The 23,920-nt window shown below is 43.0% G+C and overlaps 1 protein-coding gene across 7 annotated transcripts in view; it reads right to left on the reverse strand.

Annotated features, from left to right (window-relative positions):
- GRIK2 (glutamate ionotropic receptor kainate type subunit 2) overlaps positions 1 to 23,920 on the reverse strand; it is a 591,038-nt gene that overhangs the window by 310,596 nt on the left and 256,522 nt on the right. For all 7 annotated transcript variants that reach the window (XR_013541731.1, XM_020780740.3, XM_020780821.3 and 4 more), the window contains exon 4: positions 657 to 838. Coding sequence is in view for 6 of the 7 variants with exons in the window: in XM_020780740.3 (XP_020636399.1) it covers positions 657 to 838 (182 nt within the window). In the remaining variant the exon portion in view is untranslated. The remainder of the gene's footprint in view (positions 1 to 656; positions 839 to 23,920) is intronic.

A 23,920-nucleotide genomic window follows, 5' to 3' on the forward strand; every position in this document is an offset into this window, starting at 1 on the left:
TTCCCAATTTCACACCCCCAGTGAATTTTAATTGGTGACCAGGGATTTGAACCCAGACCTCCTGAGTCCTAATCCATCGCTCTACCCTATACGCCACTTATGTTGGCTTACAAATGTAGTAAACAAAATAAATAGGCAAATCCTTTCAAAACAGCCTTGCTGTTGCACTGTGACTATTAAACACCCTGCAGACCAAGGTTGACACTGAACCCCTTTGAGCTGATGAAACAATGGAATGCAAAGTGACTAAATTTGAAACAGAAAAGAAAGTAATAATGAGAAGAACAATAATAAATGCAAAAGTGTTCTTGGCAGGAAGTGAAGACACAGTCCAGTTTAAACTGAACAATCCCCCTTATCAAAATATTTCTGACCACATATTATTCACTTCCCCGTTTATCATGTATTCAAAACTCAGAACCAGTTCAGGAATGAATTCTCCTTATTTTCCATGGGTTTGCTTTAATCATCGTTCATATCCACACTTTACAGTGCAGCTGAACAAGTGAGTTCTTATTTAACAAGACTCATTTGTTAAAAGGTTCCATTCTACTTGGAACTAACAGTTGGATTTAGCTTCTCTGCTGTAAGATCAGTACTGTTATCTTAGTAATGCAGATGGGCAAGAGACATCTGGGGAAAGGGGATGAGATTACCTGTTTTAAAATGCCTGCTGCCATCTCGTGACTGCAATCAAAGATGACATGGAATTCCTTGCCTCTTTTCATCTCCTTGAGCAAGGGCTTTGCATCTTTTGTGTCAGCTGGTAACTGCCGGATTTTTAGACGCAGGTTGTACCGCGATGGAGCCTTAATAAGCTCTTGTAATCGAATAAGACCTTTTTTTTGAGATTTAAAAAAGAAAAGACACATGACACCAAAAGATCAGTTACTGAAATAAGAACATGACCTTGAAGGAGCAGCTGGTTTATCATAGCCTTTGAACTTCCCCCTCCACCCCAAGGTATCATCCTCTTCAGGTACTTAGCACTATGCGTGCATATGGAAATGTACATTTAAAAATAGAATCCTGACTCTTACAATTCCTTGCCACAGCTTCTCCCTTCCTTCATTGCTAATATTGATAGACAGTAATCAGCCTGAGTTGGGATTACTTTCTGAAATACAGGCAAATCTTCCTTTCCTAGGAGTTAAGGCGTTTTCCAACAAAGAATATGTAGCATTACTCTAATTCACTTACACCAACATGCTACACTCATAGTTTATAATCACACTATTTAGGCTAAGCAACTGATCAGTTAGGTTTACATGCAGATTCAGTGTATCAGACCAGCATGGAACATTCTCACATAATCTGAAGCAGTTTGCCTCCTTAATCATATAATTAAGATGCTTCATTCATTACAGGAATTCATTTACTACATTCTGGATGACAGAAGTCAGCTGCCATGGCACAGAAGTGATATTAGTGGGTGGGCTCTACCCACTGATTGGAAAAGTGTCCAAGAATGTGAGACACTTCCACATCCCATCCTAAAAGTAAACCCACCACATGTTACAGCAGCCCCAAGTAATCATGTAGACAAAAATCTGTTAGTAATCTGTAACAGGAGCAGGATGATCAATCGGCTGTTTGCCAAAGCTTGATTATAAGGTAGCAACTAAGCCACAGGAAGAAAACAGCAGTAAACAGCCTACTTGTGTTGCTTTTGTCCTCTTCATAAGAGAAATGCTGAAGTGTTGTGAATCTTTTTTTTTTAATGCTGTGGAAATCCCCAGGTTAAGTTCCTAATATCTTCAGACAGGAATGCAAAAGGTTCCTGAAATCCTGAAAGGCTTAGTGTAGAAAGGACATGGAAATGCATAAGCCTTCAAATATTGGTTGGATAAACAGATGAATCCTTCCAACTTCTCTCATCTTTCATCATTGACTGTACCTCTGGGAGCTACAGTTGAACAACATCTAGCAAGCCCTGTGTTCCCCATCCCTGGTCTAAAGAACAATGAGCTTGATAGATTATTGCTGTGAGCTAGTATACAATAATGTCTGATGCTGCTGTCATCATCATTTTCCACTGTAACCCCATACAAACTTTATACCTGGGCACCACAAAGCATTGCGATTGCTATCTCCTATTCAGTACCACCATCACTGTGGGTTATAGACCAGGAATCAGTGGCTTCAAATAAAATATAAAATGCACTCATATCTAACCTTCTCTTGCATATGGGAAATTTGAGGACAAATAATTCATTTTATTTGGTTTGTAGTTTGCTGTGGGAAATCTCCCTTTTAAACAAGATACACTAAATGTGACAAAATAAACTGCAGTTTTTTGAAGTGAAGAAATACACACAAAGGTGATTCTACATAGGTAAGCTGTTAACAGTTAATGCTGATTGAACAGGCTTAATTTCATTCCATCTTCCCATAATTAAAAGCAGAGACATTTCTCTTTAATCTATGTCTAACTCCACAATATAACATTCCAGAATAACAGCGTGTGGTAAATTAACACTTTTAAAATATGGGGCCACTACAATTTCAGAGTTTAATAATCCTCACAGTTTTTATGTAAAATATTATTTAAATGCACCACAATAGACTTAAGCTCCCACTTTTATCTATACAGTAAATGGATATTGAGCATCCACTCTGTTCTCTTTTGCTTTTTTTGAAAACCAGTATGTACTAAGGTGAGAATTTGTTGCAAAAAGCTTTAGGTTTCTTTCTGTTTTTCTAAAGGAAATTTATTTATTGCAAAATACGCTTTGTTTAATGCCAGTTTGTTCATGTAGCTCAAAACATTTTCTGGATTCTGTGTAGTAACTGGATCTGGATCTAAGTCTGGATTCCAGGTAGTAACTAAAAAAAAATCCTGGAATCCACAAGGGAGGGAGGGAGGGAGGGAGAGTGAAAGAAAGAAAGAAAGAAAGAAAGAAAGAAAGAAAGAAAGAAAGAAAGAAAGAAAGAAAGAAAGAAAGAAAGAAAGAAAGAAAGAAAGAAAGAAAGAAAAGGCTTCCACATCATAGTAAATCTGTTGCCTTTAACATTTAAACATGCACTCAAAACATCTAGAAATCTTGTAACACCATCAATGCAAGGCCTGTGGGTGCTTGGCAACTACCTGACAACAGTATGGCATTTGCAGGTGATTTAGAAAAATGAACCAAGGGTCTCATTTTGTAAATATCTAAGAAAGGCTTAGGAGCAACCAACATAAATTGCCAGAAAGAACAGGTGAATTTTACCCATGAAATCTGGCTACAAAGGTCAGCAGACATAATGGAGTCATTGTCCCTCAATTTCAGTGATCTATCATTTCAGAGAAATGTTGTAGGAGCAAAGAACACTCACTAGAGCAGAGATGGGCAACTCTGGCCTTCCAAACCACCCTCCCCACTACAAGTCATATGACTCTTTGCCAGTATAGCTAGTGGTGAAGGATTGTGGGGACTGTTGCTCAAAAATATCTAGAGGGTCGAAACTGCCCAACCCTTCTCTAGACCAAAGTTGGACAAAGAGTAGTCCTCTTGATGTTGTTGGACTGTAATGCCTATCAGGCCAAGCTAGCAGTGGTAAGGAAGTATGGGAGGTGCACTCTAAGAACATGTGGAGAACCACACATTTTCTCTCTCCAGCTTACTATGGTGGGGAAAAAATCAGGAGAAGGTTCATAAACTGCAGTACAGGGAGAGGGTGCAGCTATTCTATTCCTACTCAACAACCTCCTTTGTGTTTAAGGCAGGATGCGGGAACCACAGCAGGAGAGCGTAGATGCTCCCCACAGCCCTCAATGGGCCAGATGATAGGAGAGATAAAATAGCCATGGTCCCTGTGATAATCAGGTCCACCCATTGTGTGGAACTTCTCTACTCGGTGATTCATTTGGGAACCCATTTCTACTCCTTCCTCCCCTTCTCTGAACAGAAAGAATTTGGGGAAGAAAAGTACTCTCAGACAGTATTTGCAGGTGCCAGTTGAGCTTTGACTTCAGATTTCAGCTGCTGCCTGCAAATTTTGGGTGATTTGCATAAGGCATGCAATTCACACATTTATGCAGGCACTTTAACTCAAAGATCAGACTTTTTTTACATAAACCATCATTTGTGTCAACACAAACTCACAACAAAAGCCATCAAAAATTCCTTGTCATCATTATTGATGAGAAGAACATTCCAATTCCTCATCCTTGTCTGCAAAGATGAGACAAACTAAGGTTTTATTCCCATACCAGAGAGAAAGAGTTTCATGTTTTCATATTCTAGCCACTAGTGACTAATTCTGAAACTAATTTATAAGGTGATTGCAAAGATAAAACTACTGGCTTAGAATAAACACCACCTTGTTGCTTATGGAAGCTCAGCCCATCATAGCTCAACTGGATGCTGAATTATTTATATATTCTATTCTACTTTCCAGGATGCAGATCTTTCCAAGGTGGTTTATAATTAACAAAAAAATATGCATTCGCAAAAACACAACAAATAATATTTTAAAATGTAATAGCCCACATTAATCTACAGGGCAGCTGATGGTAATAACTCTGCAGGGGGAAACAGCCTACCTACAGCAGGCACTGAGGTGGACTGAGGAGATCTTTGCTTCCTGATCTTTCAGGTGGACTGAGGTGTTCTATCATATTTGGCCAGTGCAAGTGGAAAGAAATTTCAGTTCAATTACTTTTTTTAAAAAAGAATTTGTCAAGATATGCAGATGCCTTCACATCTGGAACAGAAAGAAGATGGGATCTTATTTTTCAATTGCAGGTGAGAGCAAAATTGATGCATTTGCCTGTCCCTATGCCTAATTTCTGTTTATTTTAATTCCTAGGGACTTTACTAAAACCTGCATGAGACTCCTTCTACAACTTGTGCCAAGAAATTCCTAGACCCACGTCATCCCATGAGGTTCTGCTTGATACAGCAAAGCTAAAGCAAAGCTCATTCTATTATTACCCCAAGACTGCCCTGCCCAGTGGCCCAAAAACTTGCAGAATGCCAGGGATTTGTTCAGTCAAGCCCACTCTTAAACAGTTTGGGGCGGCACCATCTTGAACTTGACTATGAGCATAATTCTATAGGCATAATATCCAATTATTTCCCCCTATTATACTTTCAAACTGCAAAAGGTGAAGTGGTAAATGTATTATTTTTCCAGAGCAATGATTTAGATGATAGACTGGGGAGAGAACTAGGAGCATTTCAACATATGCAAGGTCCTCTTGGTTGGAAATAATAACATCCATTCAGATTCTTCTTGACAAAAAAAGTTATTAAAGACCCAATGGTAGAAATACCCCTGAAAATTAAAGTCACACTTTTAACTAAACTGAACTAGAGGTTGTAAAATATAATTTTCAGTCCCAAGGAGAAATAAATGACTGACTGCCTATTTGAGAATGAAAGTGGGAGATTTGCTGTCAGGAAAATAAAATTAATCATTACCTCACAAGTTTTTACTGCAGATTTTTTTTTTACATTAGAAATAACAGCTGGATAGAGTAAGGATACAGTGCTTGCCTCACTGTTGTGATCTTTCCTGTCACTTTAAAGAAGTCACTGATCCTCTTTCAGAGTGACAGTGCTTGAAGCCAGACAGCTCAATGGCTAGAAAAATGTTTGAGGGGTTGTTGTGTTTCAGAAGCTGCCATCAATTCCACTTTCAGGAGAAATAAGAGGAGTGGTTTGCAATCACTCCAGCTGGCTCCTTCTACTAAAGAGATCAATCACATCAGCCTCTTCATGCTCCACTTCCACCAGCCTTCGGAAACAACGATCCCAAATTTGCTCCCAATATCCAGGTCTCCTGTGCAGCAACCTTACATGCCACAGCCACGCCACCTGGCAAGGCTATCAAGCTATTTATCATCCCCATTAATTTCATACAGGAACATTTCACCAGAAACAACTGCCTGCAAATAGGATAACATTTTTCTGCTCGTGTAAAAGCTCTTTCTGCACCAACAGTTAAGCTCTTTCATTTTTGTCTTCCTTCCACATCAACAGCAAAATGGAAAGAATAATTTGTAATGGTTGTTGTGGGTTTTTCGGGCTGTTTGGCTGTGTTCTGGAGGTTTTTCTTCCTAACATTTCGCCAGTCTCTGTGGCCGGCATCTTCAGAGGACAGGAGCTAGAATTCTGTCGGTGTTCTGGTGTAGTGTATGGGATTTTTGAATATTTGTAGCTGTGGGATAAGGATTTTTTTTTCTTTTCAGGATACTTGGGTGTTTCCTGTGATCAGGGTGTTTTTTGTTATGGGAGTTTTGTTGTGATGGGGGGAAGATGATCTGTCACTGTGACTGATGGGTGTAGTTGACTGGTCTTTTGTGTGTGGTGATCACCGGTCCTTGTGCCTGGGTAGAGTTCATTGACTTTTTGCAGGCTGTATTTTTCAGTGCTGGGAGCTAGGCTTTGTAGATTTTTAGATTTTCTTCTTTTTTGTTGAAAAAACCTCCAGAACACGGCCAAACAGCCCAAAAAACCCAGAACAACCATCGGATCCCAGTCCACCACTGACCATCACGTATCTATAGATAAAAACATAATCCTATCAGAGTCAGGGACCAAGGTTCAGATATAGCACACTTACATAGATATGAGCTGATGAAAATAAGTACTCAGTCCTTCAAAAAAAATCTCTGGTTTATGAATGTGGAATATTGTGCTTCTGTCCCCATGATTCAAAATGCCAGTAAATGGCTCAATATTGTTGCACAATATTGTTGCACAATACTATGCTCACGCTGCCAGCAGAAAAAAGGATGCCAAGATTTACATAGCAAAGGGCAACCTGAATGCTGTCAGCAGTCAAGATGGCCTACAGAAACCCTCTTCATTCATGAAGTATATCATGCAAGGGAAGATTCCAGAAGCTGAATCCATTTTTCATCCATTAACCATTTCTCACCCAAATGCAAAGGAAATATCAGGGCTGTTTTTCAACAAGTTTGAATGCTTAGGAATTCTCTTCTCCAATCTAATAAGGGATCAATCAGATGAGTCCAGCAGATTCCAACCTGTAAAGCTTCCCTTTACCTTTAAATCTACTGGTGAAGCAGCCAATAAAAGCAAACACAGCTCTAACCACCAGGTTTTCCCACAGTTCTCTAAGTCTGTCGTCATCCTTGATTAGCTAGGTATTTGTAGCTTTTAAAGAATCCTGCTCTTTACAGCACATGGAGAATGGGGTAGACAATCTAATCAGATATGTAGAACAAGCGAACTGTAGCAGCCTAGGCTCCTAACTCAATAGCAGACATAAAGGAACAAGGGATATCTTAGTATTTAAGTCTAACCACCCTACCTAAAAATAATCATGTGAAAGGAACAGTTGTCTGTGCACGCCCTTCTGCATGTTTTAAAGTTATCATTTGAGGTTAAGCTCTAGGTCACACTCCCTCAGTCATGCCACGTAAAGCAAGCAGGGCCTTTGAGGTCACTGCACCCACCAGGAATTTGGAATACTATAATATGCTGGGTTCATTTGGTCATTTCTCTCCATGTTGTATATCCCATAGTCTCCAAAACTAGATCAATAAGAACATGAGAAAGTAGGGGGGAATTTTCCATAGCATCACCTCATTTGTGGAGCTTCCTTCTAAAGGAAGTCAAGCCGGCTCCATCCTTGTTTATCTTCTGGTGGACAGCCTGTTATTCCAACAGGCTGCTGTTTTTCAAAACTGGTTTTAAAATAGGCTTTAAAATAGCTTTTCATTTCTTTTTAAATGTTTTTATTTTATTGTACAGCACTTTTGGTGCCCTGGTAGAGAGAAAAGCAACGAATTAATATCTGTGGAAGCTGAGAGAAGCCATTTTACATTATTGGACAACACATGTAGACATGGAAAGAGGAAATATGTTCTGCAAGATAAGCAGACATTTATGTTCAGCCAGATAAGCAGAAAGATTTTATATTTAGACTTTAATGAAGTAAAATGATGCTGTAGTTTTAATCATTCTGTAACCACACAAGGAGGAGCTTTGCAACTGGTTAGTTGCCTTCACACAAGAAGGGTTTAAAAGAAATAACGTAATCTTTCTGCGTGAAGGGACTTCGCTTGCTGTGATTCTGCTTTGCTGCAGCATTGCCAATACATTGCCTTTCCAAAATTTAGTGCCTACTGATTTATATCAACAATTAATTAATTAATTAATTGATACATAAGCTGTGAGCAGTGAGCAGCAGCAGTGCTCCAAACAAACAGGATAGCTGAGTATACATGCCATTTCAATCTCTTATAACACTTCCAACCCAACACTGCTCCCAGATAATTATGGGAAATTGAAATGAAGGCTAGAATCAGCTCCCTGGCACTGCTGACAGTGTCAATGCCAGGTGAGGGAAAACAGACCAGCAGAGGACCTTCTGGGTATGAATCAGCAATCCAAGTCCAGCAGTTCCTGATACTAGCCTTTATCCTCTTTTTATTATTATTAGCTTTTTAGAAACGGTGCTTTTTTCACAGGGAAAAAAACCACCCTTACAAATACATTTATATAAATGCGTTGATAAGTACGTCTGTATTCAAAGTTTATTTATTTATTTATTTATTTGATTTATACCCCGCCTATCTGGTCCGCACGGACCACTCTAGGCGGCTAACAGCCATAAAAATAATATAAAACAACGAAAACAGACAATTCTAAAAAGAAAGAAGGCACTACATTAAATCATATAATACACAAAGCAAAAGCAAAAACAAAGAGGGGGGTCAAGAGGAGAATGATGGAAAGGCCTGCCGGAACAACCATGTTTTTAATTGCTTCTTGAAGACACCCAGCGAGGGAGACCTGCGGATCACAGGAGGTAAGTTGTTCCAGAGGCGAGGAGCCACCGCCGAGAAGGCCCGATTTCTTGTCTTCTCCTTCCGGGCCTCCCTCGGCGTTAGGCTCCTCAACCTCACCTCCTGGCTCGAGCGAGTGACACGGGTAGATCTTGGCGGGAGAAGGCGTTCCGCCAAGTATCGAGGCCCTAAACCGTTTAGGGCTTTATACGTGAGCATCAACACTTTGAAGTCGATGCGGAAGCGGATGGGCAGCCAGTGCAAGGCGGCCAGAGTGGGTGAAATATGTTGGTATTTTTTCACACCGCTGATTAATCTGGCCGCCGCATTCTGCACCACCTGTAGCTTCCGCAGCAACCCCAAAGGTAGCCCCACGTAGAGCGCATTACAGTGGTCTAATCTGGAGATTACGAGCGCATGTACCAAGGTGGTGAGAGCCCCCACATCAAGGTAGGGTCGCAGCTGGGCTATCCGCCTAAGATGAAAAAAGGCGGTACGGACCACCGACGCCACTTGGGACTCCATAGTGAGCGCCGGGTCCAGGTGGATCCCCAAGCTGCGGACCACATCCCTGACGGGCAGGGTCACCCCCCCAAAAGAGAGGGGGTTTCCCAAATCCCGAACTGCGGGGGCGCCCACCCTCAGCACCTCCGTCTTGTCCGGGTTCAGCCTAAGCCCGTTCTCCTGCATCCATTGCAGTACAGTCTCCAGGCAGCGCTGAAGGGACGGAACGGCATCTCCTGTGGTTGGCAAAAAGGAGATATAGAGCTGGGTGTCATCAGCATATTGATGACACTTGGCTCCACACCCCCTGATGACCTCGCCCAGCGGCCTCATATAGATGTTAAACAGCATTGGGGAGATAATCGACCCCTGCGGAACCCCACAATTGAGGATCCACGGGGCCGAGACACTCTCCCCAAGCTGAACTCTCTGAGGACGGTCCTCCAAGAAGGAACGGAGCCAGGACAATGCCAGGCCGCCTATTCCCAACTCGGAGAGCCTCCCCAGGAGGATACCGTGGTCAATGGTATCGAAGGCCGCTGAGATATCAAGGAGGACCAACAGAGACACTTTGCCCCTGTCGGCCTCCCTCAATAGGTCATCACACAGGGCGACCAGTGCCGTCTCCGTACCGTGGCGCGGCCTGAAGCCCGACTGGAATGGATCCAGGGCATCTGTTTCATCCAGGAGTGCCTGCAGCTGATCGGCCACCACCCTCTCCACCACTTTGCTTAGGAAAGAAACATTGGCGACGGGCCTGTAATTGCCAATTTCGTCCGCCGCCAAACTAGGTTTCTTCCTGATGGGCCTAATGAGTGTATCCTTCAGGGCAGATGGAAATCTGCCCTCAAGGAAAGACCCATTAATTATAACCGTGGCCCATTCCGTTGTTAAAGGCCTGGCTGATTTGATTAGCCAGGCCGGGCAAGGGTCCAAGGAGGAGGTGGTGGCACGGCAGCGATCAAGCACCCTGGCCACAGTGTCAGGCGTAACAGGCTGAAAGGTATCAAGAATCACCGGGCAAGACGGAGCGCTGGACATCTCTGCTCGACTCACTGTGTTCAAAAAAGGAGAGAGGTCCCGGCGGATGGCCTCCACTTTTGATTTAAAAAATGCTGCAAATTGGTCTGGCGAAAAACTAGAGGGAGGCCCGTCGCTCAGACCAACTCCGGATAGGTCGCGTACTATACGGAATAACTCCGCCTGCTGGTTGGAGGCTTCGCTTATCCGGTTAGCGAAGTATGCTCGACTGGCAGCCTTTACCTTAGCCAGGTAAAGGTTAGTAGCGACCTTAACAGCTATCCAATTCCAATCCGTCGGGTCCTTTCTCCATTTGCGCTCTAGCCGTCTCCTGACCCGCTTCAATGCCCGGAGCTCCTGGTTAAACCAAGGTGCCGGACGATCTCTGCGGCGGAGAGGGCGTTTAGGAGCGATCGTGTCTGCAGCCCTAGCCGCGGCTGAGAACCAGCCATCAACCAGAGCGTCGACAGGAGCGCCAGCCAGGTCAGTCGTGGCACCTCTCATGGCCTCCTGGAATCCAACCGGATCCAGTAGCCTTCGAGGGCGGACCATGACAATAGGTCCCTGCTCCCTGCAGGGGGGAAGAGCCATGTTGAGGATGCATTTTATTAGGTGGTGATCCGACCATGACAAGGGGACCGACTCAAGGTCAGTCACCATCGGACCACTCTCGCTCCCATTTGTGGAAAAAACCAGGTCAAGTGTGTGGCCACCCACGTGGGTGGGGCCGTTAACATGTTGGGACATGTTCAAGAAGGCCATGGTCTCCAAGAACTCAAGAGCTGGCCCAGAAACCTCTGCCCCCGCATGCACGTTGAAATCCCCCAGAACCAATAGGTTCGGGGAACCCAGCAGTGCCGCGGAGACAAAGTCCACCAGCTCCGGTAGGGAAGTGGCTGGGTCGCGGGGAGCACGGTAACCCAGCAAAATCCCAATACCATCCCTGGCCCCAATCGACACGTGAAGAGCCTCTAGACCCGGTTTTACCACTGCGGAGCGCCTGGCAACCTCTAAGCTGGATTTATAAACAATGGCTACTCCCCCCCCCCGACCTTCCAGTCTACCCTGGTGTTGGACGGCATAACCGGGCGGACAGATGAATGCTAGGGGGGGACCCCCCTCTCCGCCAATCCAGGTTTCGGTTATGCATGCCAGGTCTGCATCCTGCTCCAAAATAAGATCGTAAATTAATTGGGCCTTGTTGGATACAGACCTGGCATTCAACAACACCAGGCGCAGAGTGGATGGCCGACTGGACTGGCTACCTCGATACTGGGGGTTGGACCCCGTCTCAGAACAATGTACAGGTTTTAGGCATCTGCCCATCGTTCTTCTTACACGAGCAGGGACGGGGCCAACGCCATATCTCCCCCTACCCGTGACTACTGGGATGTTTTGGGACCCCTCGCTGGGAGGGCAGGCCCTCCAATCCATCATCAAGGGGAAGAAAAAAAAAAAAAGTTACATCATCTCTGAGAAAAAGTAATTAAAGCTGTAAACAGCCACCAGCTAGAGAAACAGAGCAAAAATGCACAAGCATAAGGCACATTCACCAAGTATCAAATTGGCGAGTAAGAGCCTTAGGAAAAAATAAATAGCAAAAAAGGAGAAATATTGCAATGCAGCAATAGAAAATGGAATATGACATTAAAGGAAACAGAATGACTGGAAGAAAGCAGAAGGAGCAAGGGGAGAGAAGTGTCAGCATAAATTAATTAGGTATGCTCAATAAGAATGAGTATATTGCAAAGCAATTCTAGATGTGATAGCATGAAACAGAGAATTGCCCCACTTGCAGAGAAAGGGAATATAGGAGATCAGATGTTGATAGCAAAAGGGACGTTAAGAGAAGAGTAAGAATGTTATTTGTTTGGAATTTTGATAAGTACCTCTGAAATGGTGGTTGCATTCTAAAACATACATATTGGAAGAACATCAATGAATTGGAAAGAAATTTAGGGACAATCATTCTGATAGTGGAAGAAAGCAAAACTGACAGATTTACCCAGCCAGGTGGAAGCCCTCGAGTGTTTTCGCTCTTAGAAATATAGCTCTGAATCTCAGTGCATTCAGCACTGATGCTGAATCAGGGGCTGCCACTTTTTTTTTCCTGGCCGACAGCTACATTGCACGCTGACGCAGCACAGTTTTCTCCTTGCTGGGAGCAGATGCACCCAATGAATTTGACCAGTGCAAATTCGGGCCAACTTGTTTTTAATCAGAACTTTCCAAATGGTGAAAGTTTGCTCATAAATTGGACAGATATAATTTAAGATTAAAATACCTAAGTGGGAGAGAAAGCAGAACGGACAGATATTCCCATCGCTATTACAGAATGCCAAGCCCTGCCTGTTGCTTAGATCCCCATCATCCTTGTTCCCAAATTCCTCCTTGTAACATACAGCACTGATGGTACCTGTCTGTCATGGGTTTGGAGGGAAAGTTCCATCCTATGGGGAGTGGAAGGCGGGACATCAGGGGGGAGGAGCTGTACTGTATATATATGTGGAGCTTGTGTGAAGAAGCTGGAGTGGGAGTCTGTGTGTCAGACTGAGTACAACTGTGTGTCAGTTGGTACCTACCTGATAGGTTCAGGTTTCTTTATAGGTAGCCAGAACTGATAGGTTCAGGGTCTGTGCTTTACTTTAAAGTGTTCTGTGTGAACCAAACTGTTGTATGTGTGTGATTGGGGTTATGCCACGTTACAGTATCTTATTTACTTGATCTTTTTATTTACCCTGTTTGTTATTTAAATAAACCTTGTTTTTTTATTTGTTAAAATCCATTCCTGGTCTGTGTGACTCCTTATAGGGAATGGTTGGTGGCAGCTTAGTTAAAGGGTGGTATATCCCAGTAGGTCTGGGGTTGTCACATTGATTGGTGGCAGCGGTGGGATACGACTGGTCCAGTTGTCCAGTGGTCCAGCAAAGCCTTGGCAAGTGTGCCCAGAGCAAGGGGGGTCTAGTCAGGGAAAATCTGAGGGCGCGTAGGTAATCTTCTAGGCTTACCTCACGGGGAGGTACGCTAGTGGAAGAACGTGCCAACTCTGGGGACTAGATTAGGGAGCTCTGAGGCAACTCGTTTTGGCGGGAAAGGGCTGAGGCAAAGCTGTGTGAAGTAACAGTGATCTAGCCTGGCTACTGAGAGGCCTAGCAGAGGGGGGTGGATTCTGCCTGGCAACAGTTGCAAGTTAGTGCTGAAGGAACAGCAGCAATCTATAGAAGGCTGTTTCTGAGGCAAAAGGAAAAAAGACGTCGTTTTATTCTGAGGCTTGACTTTTGAAAGCAGCCTGTTCTGGGGGGGATTATGCCCTTGACTCGAAGCCAAATGGCGGAAATGGGTGAAGTGAGGGAACCACAGGTAGACCAAGGTTCTGAGGAGGAATTTGGCTCAGTGCAGGATGAGAGCACGGGAGAACAGAACCCAGAACTCAGAAAAATGCTCCTAGCCCAACAGCATGAACTGAGGGTGAGGGAGATGGAACAAAGGGAAAGGGAGATGGAGCAAAGGGAAAGAGAGAAACAAAGACAATTTGAATTAGAGAGAATGGAAAGAGAAGAAAGATTGGAGAGAGAGAAAATGGCGTTTGAGTTAAGAAAATTGGAAATGATGAATCAGAACAATAATAACAATAGAGATTCTGAGGTGGGCCAATTGTCTAAAACTGACCTGAAGAAATTCCCTGTGTACCACAAGGGAGATTGCCCTGAGGTGTTCTTTTCCCTCGTGGAAAGAGCGTTTGTGGACTTCTCAGTAAGGGAAACTGAGAAGATGACCATTATGCGATCTTTAATCAGTGGCAGCCTGGCAGAAGTCTATGCAGAGATGCCAGTGGAACTGATGAAAGACTTCGCTGAGTTTAAAAAACTGGTGTTTGCCAGACATGGGATAAATGCGGAACAGCTGAGGCAAAGATTCAGGTCACTCACAAAGAAACCAGAGCAGACTTTTACCCAAGTGGGGGCCCAACTGGTGAGGCTGCTAGAGAAATGGCTGTCTCAGGAGGGGACAGAGACCTTCCAGCAGCTCAAAGACCTGATAGCGCTGGAACAGTTTTATTCAGTCCTGCATGGGGAACTGAAGTTCCAGGTGAGGGAGAGGAAACCGAAATCTGTGACAGAGGCGGCAGAGATCGCAGATTTTATTTACCAGATAAGAAAGCCCTTAGGTGCTGAGGGGAAATCTGTAGGTAAACCCAAAGAAACCTACAGCAAGTACTCTCAGGGACCAGGGAAAAACCAGCAAGGGGGAGGGGCCCATGTTGAAGGGAAGCCCTCAGACATGAAACCACCAAGACCTCAGATTTTGGAGGGAAAACTAAAACCAGATGAGAGAGACTCAAAATACAGCAGAAAATGTTATTTCTGTCAAGGAAAGGGCCATCTAATCTCAGAGTGTGAGAAATTAAAGCAGCTAAAGGGAAATTTGCCTCATGATTTGAGTGGAACCAAGCCAAAAGCTGTGTTCTGTGTCCAGACAGAGCAAAGCTCCTTGCCACTGAGGGAGCCTGTTGCCATGGTTACTCAATCTGGAACAGTTACATCTGCTGATCAGGCTGGGGAAAATGGTCCTCTTGTGGAGGTCAAGCGCTGCTTACTAGTGAGAACAGATTCACAATTGTTTGAGACCGCAGGGGTAGACGTAGGAATACTTGACCATCAGTATAGGGGGCTAAGGGATACTTGTTCCCAGGTGACCCTGTGCCATCCAGACATTATTCCTAGGGAGTATATAATCCCAAAGGAGAGCCTGAAGGTGGCAGGGATTGAGGGACAGGTGATCTCACTGCCAGTAGCTGAGGTACCTGTGAGCTTTCAAGGCTGGAGGGGAGTTTGGCGGCTAGCGATTTCATCGACTCTGCCAGCAGCCGTGCTCGTGGGAAATGACCTGGCTGAACATGTGAAACGGGTGCTAGTGATTACACGCTCACAAGCTACCACGGGGACAGTTCAGGGGGGTACTGATGAGCCCGAGACGGAAGCAGATGAGGGTAGTCCCGAAGCTGTGGTGGAAACCTTAACCACAGACAGCAAATTTGGCCAAGAGCAAAAGGCAGACGCCACTCTCCAAAAGTGTTTTGAACAGGTGACAGACACCCAGCTAACACCTGAAACCCCAGCGAGATTTCACGAGAAAAAGGGAATTTTATATAGAGAGACCCTGAGGAATATCTCAAAAGGGGGAGATGGGATCAGAAGTCAGCTAGTGGTACCTGAAAAGTATCGCCCCATGATCTTACAAAGGGGGCATTCTGACATGTTTGCTGCGCACTTAGGGGTGAACAAAACACAGCAGAGAATCACACAGAATTTTTACTGGCCTGAAATAGGGAAGCAGATCAAGGAGTTCTGTAAACAATGTGATGTGTGTCAGAGGCAGGGGAATAACCGTGACAGGACCAAAGCGAAGCTGTGCCCTTTGCCTGTAATTGACACCCCGTTCAAATGTATAGGAGTGGATATTGTGGGACCTTTGCCCAAGGCCACAAAGAGGGGGAACCGGTTCATTCTCACCATTGTGGACCATGCCACGAGGTACCCCGAAGCCATTCCCTTGACTAACATTGAAACTAACACAGTGGCAGATGCCTTGGTGGGGTATATGTCCAGGATGGGATTTGCCTCAGAAATAATCACAGATTTGGGCACATCGTTTACATCAAAGCTCATGAAACGGTTATGGCAAATCTGTGGAATTAAGCACAAGGAAACCACTGCCTATCACCCCGAAAGTAATGGGTTAACAGAGAAGTTCAATGGGACTCTGATGTGCATGATTAGGGCTTACTTGGCAGAGAATCCAAACAATTGGGACCAGAAGCTGCAATCCCTTTTGTTTGCTTATCGATCAGTGCCACAAGCCAGTACCGGGTTCAGTCCGTTTGAACTTTTGTTTGGGAGAAGGGTGAAAGGTCCACTTGATTTAATCAAGCAGAATTGGGAGCAGATCACCCAGGATGACCCACAAGATGTTGTGACATATATAGACTCTTTAATGAATGGCCTGAAGAGAAACCTAGAGCTAGCAGCAGAGAACCTGCAAGCTCAGAAGGTCAGAAAGAAAGCCTGGTATGACCAGAAAGCCAGGGAGAGGCACTTTAACCCAGGGGAGGAAGTGCTTTGGCCTAGACCCTACAAAGAGAACAAACTGCAGCTGGGTAGCCCAGAAATAAAATACTTGGGTCACATAGTAGGGGGAGGAGTAATCAAACCCCTAGAGGCCAAGATAGAAGCCGTTCGTGATTGGCCCAGACCCAACACCAAGAAAAAAGTCAAATCATTTCTTGGGTTGGTGGGCTACTACAGAAAGTTCATCCCGAGGTTTAGTGAGATGGCGACTCTGCTGACCGATCTGACGCGGAAGAAGGCTGATGACCGCATCCCGTGGACCAGCGACTGTGAGGAGGCGTTCCAGAGGTTGAAGGAGGCGCTCGTCCATTATCCAGTGCTGCGTGCTCCAGACTTCGACCGGGAGTTCATCATCTACACCGATGCGTCTAACAGCGGGGTAGGAGCAGTTCTTTGCCAGGAGGATAAAAATGGTGACCAGCATCCAGTGCCCTACCTGAGTAGGAAACTCCAGAAAGGTGAGAGACATTTGGCAACCGTGGAAAAGGAGTGCCTGGCCATAGTCTACGCGATTCAGAAGGCCAAACCTTACATCTGGGGAAGACATTTTGTTCTGTGCACTGACCACTCACCACTGCAGTGGTTAAAGACAATGAAAACCCACAATAGTAAACTTATGAGGTGGGCTTTAAACCTGCAAGATTTTGACTTTGAAGTGAAGGTGGTCAGAGGGTCAATGAACTGTGTTGCTGACGCCTTGTCAAGAAGACCCGAAGACTGAAGACGGCGAAGAAACCATGGACTATGTATATATTTTGGTGACCAAAAGTTAAATGTACCTGTTTATTGAACAGGCTTGGTTGTATTAATAAAGGTAACTTAATGTATTGCAAATGTTAATATGTAAATGTATAAGTGATATGTTTAACCTAGAGTGTAAGTATGAGTAAGTATGGTATTGTGTTATTGTATAATTGTTTTTGTGTGTTTTGATCCTGGTTGTTTTTTTGGAGAAAAGCACTTTAGCTTTTCCCCTACAAAACAACTTATAACGAGGGGACGTGTAACATACAGCACTGATGGTACCTGTCTGTCATGGGTTTGGAGGGAAAGTTCCATCCTATGGGGAGTGGAAGGCGGGACATCAGGGGGGAGGAGCTGTACTGTATATATATGTGGAGCTTGTGTGAAGAAGCTGGAGTGGGAGTCTGTGTGTCAGACTGAGTACAACTGTGTGTCAGTTGGTACCTACCTGATAGGTTCAGGTTTCTTTATAGGTAGCCAGAACTGATAGGTTCAGGGTCTGTGCTTTACTTTAAAGTGTTCTGTGTGAACCAAACTGTTGTATGTGTGTGATTGGGGTTATGCCACGTTACAGTATCTTATTTACTTGATCTTTTTATTTACCCTGTTTGCTATTTAAATAAACCTTGCTTTTTTATTTGTTAAAATCCATTCCTGGTCTGTGTGACTCCTTATAGGGAATGGTTGGTGGCAGCTTAGTTAAAGGGTGGTATATCCCAGTAGGTCTGGGGTTGTCACACTCCTCCTCCTCCACATACAGGATCATGACATGTATTAAAGCAGGGCAGGAAGAGTGTGAGCTCAGTGAACTGTAGGGTGTGGCTGCAGAGTCAGAGACCAGGAGTTTGAATTCCTGTTATGCTTCACAGGAGAAGACCCAGCTGAGATCCCCCTTCATGTGTGTACTAGTGATATCTGTGCAGCCTTGGGCAAGCAGCACAGCCCCAGATCGTCCCCAAGAAAACGAGAACAGTAAAACACTTCTGAGTACCTTTATATTTTAAAAACCCTGGGAGGATAGCTGTAATCCAGAATAGACTTGAGAGCACATCATGATAATTATGCAAAGTGCAGTCTACTAAGCATATGTAGCTCCCAAGGAAGATTCATAGCCCTCCAGCACACATACCCTAAAACATCGTTGGAGAACACTTTTTTGGGGGGGGCTAAAATTACTCATTGTGCCCTCTGTGCCCATTTTGTGCCCATTAGTACCTGCTTTAGTTCCTCAGGAGCTTTCCCCGTACTTCACATAAGAAGTAACCAACCAGTTATTTTCTATCTTGAAAAAAGTCCTTTCTGGACCTAAAAGAGATGTGGTGGGAAAATGGCCCAACTCATGTCCTCTCCTGTGGTGTATGACTAACCATTCTCCATGTATTTTTGGTGTGTGTGTGTGTCTTTTTAAAGAGGGAAGAATTTCCAGAATGTGGGGAATAGGTAGAGGGTGGAGGTGACCCTTCAAGATGCTATGAATGACAAATACAGTTCCCAGGGCTCTGGAAGTAACCTACCCTTGTATTAAAGCTCTGCAGATGGCAGAAGTGTTTGTAGGGAATAGGAGACTATGGATGAGATAGCCTCTGTGGAATAGAAACCCTGTATCCTTGCTATGTACTTCCCTTCAAACCAGAACTCTGCCCCTTCTTTCTACAAGAGTGGGGTATTTAACAATGTATGTTGGATATAAGCAAGATAAAAGGTATCTTTTATCTTGACAAATTGTCCAGTCATGTCTGACTCTTGGGGGCGGGGCGGTGCTCATCCCTGTTCCCAAGCCCTAGAGCCAGCGTTTGTCCATATACAGTTTCCATGGTCACGTGGCCAGCACGACTAGACACGGAACGCCGTTACCTTCCCGCTGTGGTGGTACCTATTTATCTACTCACTTTTTTTACATGCTTCCAAACTGCTAGATTGGCAGGAGCTGGGATAAGTGATAAGAACTCATTCTGTCGCGTGGATTCGAACTGCTGATCTTATGACCTTGCAGCCCAAAGGATTTGCGGTTTAACCCACAGTACCACCACATCCCTGGATATAAGCAAAGGGTAAGTTTGAAAAAGGATGGATACATTACACTATCACATAACACTTTCCTAAGGACTACTGCTTTATGCATAACCTCAATAAGCATGTTTCTGTGGAGATGCTACAACAAAATAGACATTGACAGTAAAATATATGAAGGTTGTTAACTGAATGCATGTTGTGAAAACTGTTCCCTAAACTGCCAAATATGGAGGATGAGGATTTATCACTATGCAGCAGGAAGTGGTGCAGAATCCCAATGAGAACGTTTCCAGGCATAGAGGTTGATGGAGGGGAAACAATGATCTCCAAAATGGTTGACAACTATGTGAAGAATTGCTTAATGCATGTTGAAGAGGGAAGGAACCAAAGTGATCTGTTATTCTGCTTGTAAGAAATAAAATCTCCTGAGATCTATGTTTCCAGATTTTCTGTCACAAAATCATGAGGAAGCGCATAAACTAATCCTATCTCAGCAAAACTACAGGTTTAAGTTAATGGTTACAGTCAACAGAGTATTGAATAATATTTACAACCAAGACAAGACAGAAACCAGCAGCTAGGATTTGCATTGTATAGTTATGTAATGAACACAATTATTTAATTTGCAACATGTTCTGTATTGATTTACATTGTGCTTTGCAGTTTTTAGTTCTGAACAGTCTTATAGGGCAGCGAGCCGGAGCTGCAGTGTCTCTGAACCGAGGACATGAAGAAATCTCTCCAGAACCATGTTTATGACTGAGACAGCCTGTCTCAACATTTGTGAGTCCAGGCAAGAGAGCTTGGGATGCCCTCTTAGCCCATGTCCCCCATTAGCACATATAAAGATTATTAAAATCAATAAATTGATTGGAAAGATTAATAGTGGATACAAAAAGGCCATAACTTGCATTGGCTATGGCAGCATAATATTGACACAGCATAAAGAGCAAATCTTTAGCTTGGATGACTATCCTTCCATCCTAGCTCAACCACTTCAGCACATTACTCTACTTGCTATCCAAGGTAGTTGTTCCATAAACAGGCATGCCTTCCTTGGGTGCAAATAAACTAGGGTAAAGAGAGACCCCTTGCTCTAACTATGGGAAGCTATGGCAGCCCTGCTGACTGGGTCATGCCCCTTATCAGTTCTTTCCTAATCAGTGACTGCTCCAATCCACACTGTCACACTGGGCCCTATTCCTGATTCTGGCTAAATACCTGCAGCATACTGGTATTAACTGCTGCCACATTGCTGTTGTCGTTGTTTTAACTTCTACATCACCCCATAGTGATAGAGCATTCTCTGAATGGTTTACAACATAATTATCAGGAACACTTTTTCATCCATTTCCCAAATTTATTTCAAACCCCAGTGGTTTTAAGTAAATTTAACCTGGTTGCTCTTCTGTGAGCAAGATAAATGTATAACAGGCTAAACTTAAATATCAGTTTGGATATTGATGTAGTGTTCCATCTGAAGTGTAAACAATCCTTTATTCTTACAGTGTGCATTATTGCTGCAGGTGAGTGCAGCCATAGATACCGTACAAGAGAGCAAACCAGCATTCCATAAGGCAAGTCAAAAATGGGAGCACCCCAGACAAAAATATATACAACTTGGAAACTGGACCTTGGATCAGCACCAAGTTTAGCACAGATGCAACAGATAGTCTGCTCTTGCTCAGAGCCACATTTGGGGAAATTTGGGCAAATTATTTTTGAGTTATGATTTTTTTAAAAATAAAGCTATTTTACCATACACACCTATGCAGACACCAGCAACTTTTGCTGTTTACTGATTTTAAAAAGGTCAAATACCTTGAAAACTGATAATCTCTAAAATAGACTATTGTAATGCTCTCTATATAGGGCTGGTCCAAAATGCAGATGAGAGACTGACTGCAGGTACCAGCAAATATGAACACATATCCCCAGTCTTGGCACACTTTAGTTGGCTCTCTGTTAGCTTCTGCGCCCAGTTCAAAGTGCTGGTTATGACCTGTAGAGCAGTTTTGGATATCAATACTTTTCAGAACATCTCTACCAGAAAAAAGCTACCTGCCTCACCCGCTCCTCACAGTACTTGATGCTAAAAATTGTGACACCTAAGGAGACCAAAAGAATGAATGTTAAAAATTTTATTACAGCCTTTGTATTTTATATTAGATTTTATATTAGAGTGCTTAAAAATGTTGCAGGCCTAGCCTAAGCAAGCTGTTTTGTATTAGCTCTGCATATTAAGTATTAAGGAACTTATAAGTAGAACATCCTGACCTTTAAATGCAGTTAAAATTTACTGCGAAGGGAATGTGCCAATAGTATGGAAAGAAGGGAAAAACAGGAACAGGCTGTCACAAGGCAAAATGATACATCAAGGAGCTGAGTGAAGCAAAATCTTGTGAGACAGGAGATCAAGATTGAAGGAAAACTGAAATATACCATTCTGGAGAGGAATTTAGATAAGATCAGTAATGCATGACTAGCTAGGTAAATAAGATACATAGCATGTTCAGGTTTTGAGACACATTGCTTTGGACAATAGTCTCATGTATACTCCTATTCCGTAGAATAAATTTTAATAGAAGACCTATCATTGCTGGTTTTCTCGTTCTCTCCCGCCTTGTAGGAGATTGGGTCTGACCTGCCAAACCAACATTTTTGCAACACTAATACCAGGAACCATGCTTTCTTGATTGTAGCCCCTTTCCTCTGGAATCAGCTTCCTACAGAGGTTCATCAGGCACTATTCCTCTCGGTTTTTAGGAAGTTACTTAAAATAGAATTATATAAAGTTGCCTTTACTAATATTTAACCAATTGACATGAGATGTTAATTTTGTTTAATTTGTTTAATTTTACTCATATGCAGGTTTTATCAATTTAGTGGCAAAGTTTTTACAGTATTTGTTTATATTGTGGTTATTGTTTTGTATGGTTTGTAATTATATCATTGGACGGGTTGTAAACTGCTCAGAGAGTGTTTGCATTAATAGGGCAGTATAGAAGTTAAAATAATAAAATCAACTACTTCAAACCCTCTCAAGAGTAATCCAGCTTAAATGCCAAAGACGTATCTGAATACAAACATGTTTGTCTCTTCGCAGAAGGCAACAGAAAAAAAGGCAGGGAGTCCAGAAATCTAGAAGTAGCCACCCAAAAAACTCCATCTGAGTAGGATTGAAAGAAGAGTCTGAAGACCTAAACACTTAAGGCAGACCTGAATGGGAGGATATGGACCTATGGTCATCTTTCCAAAAACAAGTGGGCCTGTCACAGTCATAGCAAGAATTATCATCTGAGCCCAGAAACAGACAGTCAGGGAAGCTGTTGTAGCAAAGGAGTCACTTCTTCCGTTGTCAACAGTCTGGCCACAACATTCTGGACCCCTGAAGTTTACAGACATTTTTCAAAAGCAATCCCATGAAGAGCACATTAAAAAAAACTCTCTATGTTTCCTCCTTTGTCAAACAAGAAGTATTTTCTACATTACAAGTGTCTCATTATTTTCAGGCCAGCCAAGCCTTCAGACTCTCTGCCTTCAGACTCTCAGTGAACTTTGTATAAGTTATGGGGATAAAAAGAGCAGAATATTTAAGCATAAGTCAAATTAATGCTCATAGTCATAAGAGATTATTAATGCAGGGATGTTAAAGGCATCCAGAACAATAATTAAAATATAAATTTTCTCTGCCTTTTAATACAGAGTAACAAATACAGTGAAACAATACTAAACTATTAAAACAATAGCCTTCCATTAAAGAAAGTCACCACACAGTAATTAGTTTTAGCACATAATTGCTAATTGCATTTGCCCTTGGAATTACTGCATAGGTTACTCAAGCTGTTCTGCACTGAGAGGATACATAACAACATGACATCACCCTGAATAAATACCCTCACATCCCACAAAATGGATTGGAATGCCCTATTTTCTAATAGCATATTTTAACATTTCTTCTCTTGAATGCCAAAGTAATTTGGGGCAATGATAAATTTAGGTTCATTGTGAAAGGAAACCACAGCTAACTACACCTTTTCAAAATACTGATAATATTTATGTACAGCCTCGCATCACTAGCATAAAATGCGTTTGGCCGTCTTCATCTCAAAGTAATAACTGATCCTCTTGCACCATATTTATTTTTTATTATTGTTCATATCTATATACATAGCCTATCATGGGAGGATCTACACAATATCTGGAGGTACAAAAAGTACTTATTAATAGGTCTCTTCATTTTGTATGTAGAGAAGTAAGGTTGCACCTTACTATTTTTCTGAATGTTGCATAAGAGTCTTCTGACTAATCTTTTTATTATAGTTCCATTTCTCCTAACTTTTGGAACTTTTCAGATATATATCTTAATATGGACAAATACTATATTGTTTTCTTGACTCACAAAATCACACTCATCACACTAGTACTATATGGTTAATAAGGACAATATGGTAACTGTATAGCTATATCCCAAATAAGTACTGTACTGGCTTGAAAACAGGAAATACCCATGTCAACACGTGCATTGAGCTTTTCCACGGTTTCACTCTTTACAAACCAGGAATTTTTATTATGGTTTCCAAAGAAACCAAGACTTGAAAACAAACTTGCAACTATGTGTTAAAACTGGCCTCTGGATCTTCAAGTTTTCCACTTAAGACATGTCAAGACATAACTGCAACACATGATTCAGTGCAGTTTCCTGACCTGTTGCACTTTCATGTGAACACAGGAGTGAAGGGGTAGCATGTAAAAGCATGTAGCC

This window comes from Pogona vitticeps, chromosome 1, assembly GCF_051106095.1.
Source record: "Pogona vitticeps strain Pit_001003342236 chromosome 1, PviZW2.1, whole genome shotgun sequence".
NCBI classification, from domain to species: domain Eukaryota; kingdom Metazoa; phylum Chordata; class Lepidosauria; order Squamata; family Agamidae; genus Pogona; species Pogona vitticeps.